An 8,616-nucleotide genomic window follows, 5' to 3' on the forward strand; every position below is an offset into this window, starting at 1 on the left:
TCCCTCTGGCCATCACCCAGCCCCCACTTCCCTCTGGCCATCGCCACACTGCTGTCTGTCTCTGAGTTACCCATCTATGTTCTTTAGCTAATTGGCTCAAATGCTTTTAATGAAAAAATATAAGGCAACAAATTTTCTTCCCAAGTTTTATTATTACAAATTGTTTTTATTACAAGTGTTTAACACATCAGAGAATTAGATTTGCTATCTCTCGTGAAACTTGGACAATTAAAAAAATTAAATTAATAAATATGAAAGTAGGTATAGTCTTTTTTCCCCCAGCTATGTCATGCTCTTCCAAGAGACAAAGAGGAGAAAATTCTGTGCCCATATGTAGTACCAACTGAGAAATTTTCACCTGCCATTTCTTCCTATGGGGAATTTCTCTGGGCAGAGCAGACAATCGCACTATTTCACCTTTTTTCTAAAGGCTTCAGAAACATAAATAGATCCATAAATATAGCTCATATAAATATAGGTTTTACCTTTTAAATAATAAAATTCCTAAGTCTGAAATACTGCCTTTTAAAAAAAATACAAAATAAGGCATGTAACTCATTAAAATGGCACCTTACATCCCTAAGTTATCTCAGGTATTTAAATACGTAAATAACTTAAAGCCCTTAGAAAAGCAATTAAGAAGCAAATTGGTATTCAGTCTAAATCTTCCTCCACAATGCAGAAAGGGAAAAGGTGATTCAGATTCAGTTTCTGAACCAAAGTGTTACCTCTGAAACTTCAGGTGAGTGAACTCACTTAAGAACGCTAGTGAGTTTGGTCAGAAATTGGGCTGGGTTTACTCCCCAGAAAGCCTAACTGATTTGGGGAGCTGGGGTCAGAGCAGAAATGCTTAAGCCAGGTGGTGGACGACGGGAATGACACAGGTGCAGCCCACTTTGACCAGCAGCTTCTCCAGCCTGAAGGAGTGGGGGCAGCGCCGAGGGTCCCTGCGCAAGACCAGGATCTCTTGCTGGATGGGGACGGAGTTCAGGTGGTGGTTGGTCTTCCCGTCAGCATCGATACAGTGCAAGTCACGGCACTCTGCCTCCCAGATCACAGGGGGATATCTCTCAGGGTCCTCGTTGCGTCTACAGGGGGAGACAAAGCCAGGAGGGGAGTGAATTCCTGATAAAGCAGGAAGGAAATCAAACAGCAATCACTGAGGGCAGACAAAGTTACAGGGTGACAAATTATAGACATTGCAAATTCTCTGAGGACTGTTAGTCTGAAAAAAAAAGTAGTTTCGGGAAAACTTGGATTTTTAAGCACATGAAATGTTATAGAAAAAAGACAATGATCAGTTTTTCCCAATTTCTCTGAAGAAGGAACAAAATAAGATAGACTGAGGCTGCAGAAGGGACTTAAGTTCAACACAGAGGATCCTTTTCTTAGGGTACATTTGATAGATGGATAAATAAATACCAAGGGAATCATCTAGGAATATGGTAGTTGTTAATGTGAGCTAATGAAGTCTGTCTTTGAAACATGGAATGTGTCGAAATTTTATCTGACAACACATTCCCAGAAAAGAGCCCAGAGCTGATATGTACAGCTGGAAACAAAAGCTTAGGCCCCTTAATAACCCTCTCTTCCTTCTCTCCTCCAGCTGAGTTTGCGATTTGCTTTGAGTTTGGATTTAACTCTTCTTAGTAATGGGAAGAGGAGAAGAAACAACAGTCAAGCGAATATGTAGGTGCCACATAACTGAGGCTTATTTGCATAAAATCATGTTGTCGAAATACACTTATTATTGAATTCCTTATGGGGTCTAAGTACTAGATTTATTAAGGACACAGAAAATATCGGTCTGCTGGGAATCAAAACTAACTGAAAAAGGGGTAGGGATACCCACCGTGATAGTTCTACCTCCACTGGGATTCAAGCAACAGGCTTGGGTAGCATAAATATAAGAATGCTGATCACCATTAATCTGAGTGGGTTTTTGGTGTCAGTGACAATGAGATCTCACAGGATAGGTATTGGGGGTGGGGATGTCCTGTGCTCTATCACATAAGTTCATAGAATGAAAGTTTGAGAATCATTGTTTTGCACAATGGCCTTTCCAGGTTTGACTGGTAATTCTGAGTGAGTAAAATTTTCCTCAAGGTGATTTAACTGGCAGTCTGATGCATACAAGATAGAAGAATAGACAGATTTTATCTGGGGATTTTACGTACCGGAGACTCCAAGGTGAGGTGGATCGGTTGTAATAATCTAAGGGCCTTCTGGAATTCATATGCTGGTTAACGATGTTGAGGTTGACCCTCACACTCTGAGGGAAGCTCTTGTCCTCGGTGCTTGGGCACACTGGATTTCGTGGCATTGCTATGCCTGCCTTTAGTATAGCCACCAGAGTCAGCAGCTGCAGCAGTGACTGGAACTGAATGGGAAAGGAGAGAGGTAGGAGATTGGATTAGCATGTGGTATTTGTCAGCAAATTGTGATAATGATTGCATTGCTAATCACAGAGAACATACTACGTTCTAGGACACCTTATGCTAAATTTTCAAGTCAATAAAAACCTGGTTAGGTGACCAAAATAACGTTAAGACCATGGAGTTTTACCAGTCTCGAACATTCATCTTTTGATTTAGGAAAGGCACCTTACTCATTGGCTGGCAGTAATTTTAATAAAAATGACAAGTTATCATCCTGTCAGTACGTGCATCACTGCCAGGTCACTGGGATAATATTGATCTTGACTTTCTAGGAGGAAATGTCTTCCTGCACCATTGTTCTCTACCTTGGCAACCTGTGAAACCCTACGTGAAAGCAAATGTGCGCTTAAGAAAGGGCCATAGAGAATCCAAGTGGTAGCAGTATTTATGCTAGAAATGTTGTTGGTACCACTGGCAAATATTTCAACCCCAAACTGGATCCCCCTTATGTTTTCTAGGTATATTTTATAGTTTTCTTAATTTACATACACTGATTCTATAATTAAACTACATTTCAAAAATTATAAAATATAAAAACCTTTTATTCTAAGTCATAGTTATACTGCATCTGGATGAGAATAAATGGGTTTGGCATACCAAGACTATGGTATAATAATAGGATAATAGAAAGAAAAGCCATCGCCACAATTTATTAAATCCTCAAGGACCATGACCCATCTTATTATGAATTAAAGAAAAATGCTGTGGGAGAATTATATTAAATCACTTGTACTCAGAAAAGTGGATTTTCAGCAAACATTCTTTCTTAGTGCACAGCCTTATGTGATTCTTTTGTGTGGTTTAGCTGCAGTATAAGCTCTCTTTCCGTTTTAATCTCATCTCTCAAACTGATGTGTATCAGTTCTTGAAAATGCTATACAATAAATATCTACCAAAGCTTTCATTTCATATTCTACATGATCAGAATTCTTAGATCTCCATAGTCAGAATCCAGAATTTCATGCCCACAGTCCAGAAGTATAATCTGGCCCAAATCAACAAGAGCAACACACATGATAGTACAGGACTCACCATGGAGGGAGTTCTCTCAGGAGCCATTGCAGTTTCTCTAGATTCACTGGAGATGGATGAGCTTGTGTCGGCTGTGAGATGGACAAAGGGTTATGCTATCTTCACTCTTTTTATAGGCCTTTGCACCTTCTGTGGTCACTTACGTTGGCGTATCAGAGTAGGTTTAGGGGTGACACCATTTTGGTTAAAAGTTCCATCCCTAAATGAGGTCAGAGAAAAACCTCCCCTTCACAGCGAGTAATGCCTGCTTGATTTTATGGAGGAAACTGGGAAGGACAGAAATTTATGTTTCTGAAGACTCTTTCCTCTCTTCATTCTTCAAAGATTACTTGCCGGAAGTTGAGCAAAGATGTTCTACTTATAAGCTGGTATCATTTATTTATGGTCATGCATGAAGCTGCCATAAGAACTCTGCTTTATTTTAATGGCTCATGGGATAATAAAAGTTTGACATAACATTTAAGCCACGCGCCTTGATTTTCCATTTAATAACTCCTCTCTTCATCATATTCCCTAACCAGATATTGTGGAGGTCATTACAGAAACTACTCAAAATCTCACCATATCAACAAACAAAAAGAATAAATAATTTCAGGATGAAAGGACATATTATTTTATTGAATTGACACTTGCTTTGTTGAATGTTTGTTCTGCTAAGGAATAATAACTGGGTTAAAGAGACATGGGATTTACTGTTAAAGGTATGTCTAATGAAGAAACTTGCTAACTCATGTGATTCTTCAGGAGGAATGAGATGCAGTTGGTGGGAGGAGATGTAGAGTGACAAGGAGTTGGAAATGTAGGTAGAGACTGGAGAACAGTGGTGGAAGTAGAGGAAGAGAGAGCAATGAAGAGTAGAGAATGATAAGCACAAGAAGGGGAGGAGGAACAAGGGAGGATGAGAAGGAAAGAGAGGAGAATATGGTTTCTCCTTCCTTTTCTGTTCGCTCTCTGAGATAAACTTTGATTTCAGGTCCTTGAGAAAAGCTTCTTCTCAGAAACAATGAAGAGCAGCACAAGGATGATAGAGATGAGCACTGAGTGGATACAAATGTGGTTGGCTACGTGACACCCTCTCTCTCCCTTTTCACCCTGACTTCAGGTCTTCTTAGCTGGTATATCTATATTACTCAGGAGGCTGGTATCTCGCATAACTCAGGCAGACTCACGAGCAGTTATAACTCAACAATTGAAGTGTATAAGAAGTTTGCTGACTCTTGGGCTTGTTTGTCCTGAGAGGTATTATTTCTTGCCCTGATCTATCTGTATCTCAGAGAACTGACCCTTCAAGTTGATTTCTCAGACTCCCTGGTCAGCAGGCTTTTAGCTGTGTTTAGCCAGAGGGATATTTAGCCACAGGGCAGGGGAGTGAGAGCGGAGAGAAGGAAGGGGAGGGGGAGAACAGGGTCTCCTCACTGTTTTTTTGTGCACTGTTTGCTCCTTTTGTGTTTATACCCTTGGGATGGTAGTAGCCTCTTGCTGATGCCAATCTCAATCACCATGGTAACAGGTTCCTTGCAAGAAATTTACTGTGTAGCAAATGTCTGAAGTGACTTCTGTTTTACTGGCTAGATAGATCCTGATGGATCAGTGAGGAAGGCCATGAGCAACCTAATCTCAGGGGGGATGGTGGGTGATCTTGATGGCAAAACAGATTCAGATAGAAGAGAAAGTAAAATGCAGCCCCTCATGATTTCCCTAGATCTTGTGTTGACATCACCATCTACCCTTTAAGAGATAAGAGTCACCATAAGCTCTCATTGCTTTTTCTACATATGACCAAGCAACTGTCTAAGAAGTTGCTGTGTCTCTTACATCTGTTACCTAATCCTAGACCTACTGCCACTCCTCCAGCTTATACTCTCATCCACTTGCACTGTTTTAATAGCCACTTATGCTTTTCTCATCTGCTGCCTTCTACCCACCTTCAATATTCCTGCAACAATAATTCTCAAAGCGTGACTTTGACTGTGCCCTTTCTTGTCCCATTAGTTTGTGTAAAGAACAAAATGCAAACCCGTTACCATTAGAATTGGTATCTGTGGCACTTTTTGAGATCTGCTACCTTTCTAGCTTCACCTCTTAGGATGATTCATACTGGATTTGTGGGTCCTGATTGTCCTCCTTCTAATTTCCATACAATTTTTGTTAAGGTGCTATCTCTAAAATGCTCTTCCCCATCCTCAGTTTATCAAAATTCTACTCATTCTTCCAGATCCTATTTAAATGTGTTTTTCTGTCTGTAAGTCTCTCCTGGTTATTTTAGTTTAAATGAATGGTTCCCATAACATGTAGCTTATCCCTACCACCCTAGTAAATTTTGCTTCATTTTGTATTGCATTTTACTTGGCTGGACAAAGTGTGTTTAAGATATATATCTATTTCCACTTTCTAGATTTTACTGTAATCCTTCAGAACCAGTGTGTTACTCATCTTTGTAACTCCCATGGTGCCTAATGTCAGGCTTTATACAACAAGGGTTTTTACAGATTGCTTTTGTGTTGCTGATTTCTCTCTGTTATACAAATGTTCCTGCATATTTCTAGTGTATCGCATGTCATTTGTTTATCTATCTTTTGCTAGCCTGTGAGCTACCTGGAGACAGGTAGCCATCTTATTAGTCTTTGTGTCACTTAACATAGTGTGTAATAAATAGTACATGCTCAATATTTTGACTGATTGACAGTATGAGTAAAGTTATTTGAGTAGTTCAGAGTCTTAAATATTGTTTTTGGGACCCAATTGCATTCTGATGACTATATTGAGTTGTGTAATGTCTTGACTCTCCATCCTGATACTTTTGAAAATACTGTGACAAGGTTCTGGCCCATTTTGGACCACCTGTAGTGGAGAAAAGGGTTCCTTACTTGCTCTTTCTGGCAAGGATGAGGTAGAGGAGAAAGTGCTGCCAGTTCTTTTGGTTGATGGTCAAGGAGGAAAAGCTGACTCTAGCTGATCTGCCTATGCTTTCCTCCTGTGTCAGTGAAATCCAGCCTATGTGCTAGTCTTTGAAATATAAACTCTTGCTTTAAAATAAGAAAGGGGAAACAAGGTGGGTTTTCGTAAAATTATAAAAATGGTAAGATTGAAGTGATGGTTGAAGTTGGCTGTGATCAGCCTTGAGTAGGACTAGATTCCCAGATGCACACTTGAGCCGGAAACCTGTGCCTCTTGGAAGAACAGTCAGAAGCACAAAGAGGGTGCGGAGAGTGGGATGGGGCTTTCCTCTGAATCTGTCTACAGAGGCAGCTGGCTCAGGTTAGGATCCCAGTCTGTTGAGAAAGAAGGAATGTTGGACTGAGAATTAGCATGTCTAGAACACTGGATAAGAGGGCATTTTTGTTTTCATTGTAGACCTGCCATTAACTACTTATGACCTTGGGTGCTTCATGTCTTTGAGGCTCAGTTTCTCTTTTTATAAAATGAGTTTTTGAATTTTGATACTTCCAGTCAAGATAGTTAAGTAGGTGGAAACTGCACTTAACCTTCTCCCATGATCATTTCAAAATTACAGTTAAATTCTAGAACAATCAACTTGGAGAACCGTATGAACACTAGATGAACAGAAGTTCTATCACTAAGGATATAAGAAGAAGCCACATGGAGACTGGTAGGAGGTGTAGAGATGCTAATTGTGCTAGCTCTGTATCCACATATGGCTCTTGAGAATTGGGAAGGATATTTCAGATGCTGAGAACCCACCTGAGGAGTGAGGGGATGCAGTATACATCAGGATCCACACAGTGGAGCACTAGTACTGGGAAATGGTGTCCTCAAAACATCTGGCTATAAACATCAGGGATTTCATTGGTCTGGATGAGATGAAAGGCTGCTGGAAACCAAAAGACCCACTTAAAGGACCTGTGCACATACTCACTGGCTCACAGGCACGTACCCTGAGCTCCAGTGAAGGGACATCAGCTGAGGGAGGAGGGTTGCCAGAGTCATGCAGGGAGAAAACGAGTTGTGTAGCTTCAGGGCAAGGGCTGAAGAGACAGCTGCTATTGTCTCTATGTTAAACCTTTCTCCAACATAGCAGGCTCACAATGTAACAAATAAAGAGTTCAAAACACTGGTTATAAGGATGCTCAAGGAACTTAGAAAAAATAGATGAATTCAGTGAGAACTTCGACGAAGAGATAGTAAGCATTAAAAGGGACAAAGAAATCATCAAAAAGTGCCAGTCAGAAATAAAATATACAATAACTGAAATGGAGAATACACTAGAAGGCATCAGTGACAGATCAGATGAAACAGAGATTAAACCAGTGGTTTGGAAAGAAAGGTAGCAGGAAACATTCAATCAGAACAGCATAAAGAAAAGAGAATTTTTAAAAATGAGAATAGTTTAAGGGACCTCTGAGATAACATCAAGCATAACAACATTTGTATCATAATGTACCAGAAGGAGAATAGAAAGTAGAGAGCAAGGGACTGAGAAACTATTTGCAGAAATAATGACTGAAAACTTCTTTAACCTGGTGAAGGAAAAGGATATACAAGTCCAAAATGTGTGGAGAGTCCCAAAGAAGTTGAACCCCAAAGAGGCCCACACCAAGACACATCATAATTTATATGGCAAACATTAAAAAGAAAGAAAGAATATAAAAGCAGCAAGAGAAAGGTTGTTATTTACCTACAAGGGAGCTCTCACAAGATTGTCAGCTGAATTTTCAACAGAAAAATTTCAGGTGAGAAGTGATTAACACAAAATACTCAAAGTAATGCAAAGCAAGGACCTACAACCAAGACTACTCTATCTAGCAAAGCTATCATTTAAAACTGAAGAGCTTCCCGGACAAGAAAGTACTGAAGAAGTTCATCAACATTTAACCAGTATTATGGAAATGTCAAAGGACTTTTTAAAGAAGAACAAAAGGATCATAAATGTGTATAATAAATGGCAATAACTATGTGCCTATCTTCAATCAGTTTAAATATAAATGGATTAAATGTTCCAATGAAAAGAAATAGGATAGCTGAATGGTTAAGAAAACATGATCCACATATATACTGTATGCATAATCCTAAAACTTATATGAAACCACAAAGCACTCTGAATAGCCACAATAATCTTGAGAAGGCAGATGAAGTTGGAGGTATCATGCTACCTAACATTAAACTATTCCAAGGCCATGCTAGTCAA

At 39.7% G+C, this 8,616-nt stretch overlaps 1 protein-coding gene across 2 annotated transcripts; it reads right to left on the minus strand.

The window, feature by feature from the left end:
• Positions 1–850: 850 nt before the first annotated feature.
• Positions 851–3,529, minus strand: IL17A (interleukin 17A). 2 transcript variants are annotated; one of them, XM_053668279.1, is made up of 3 exons: positions 3,471–3,529; positions 2,178–2,380; positions 851–1,088 (listed from the first exon to the last, which is right to left on the minus strand). In XM_053668279.1, exons 1-3 carry the CDS (start codon positions 3,495–3,497, stop codon positions 851–853), a joined length of 468 nt encoding a protein of 155 aa, XP_053524254.1. In that variant the 5' UTR covers positions 3,498–3,529. The 2 variants fall into 2 exon arrangements, with proteins under 2 accessions (XP_053524254.1, XP_037015449.2); XM_037159554.2 differs by having other exon boundaries at positions 2,178–2,374; positions 3,471–3,497.
• Between the last annotated feature and the right edge of the window lie 5,087 nt (positions 3,530–8,616).

This window comes from Artibeus jamaicensis, unplaced genomic scaffold (genome assembly GCF_021234435.1).
Source record: "Artibeus jamaicensis isolate MK-2021 breed Jamaican fruit bat unplaced genomic scaffold, CSHL_Jam_final contig_484, whole genome shotgun sequence".
Taxonomy (NCBI): Eukaryota; Metazoa; Chordata; class Mammalia; order Chiroptera; family Phyllostomidae; genus Artibeus; species Artibeus jamaicensis.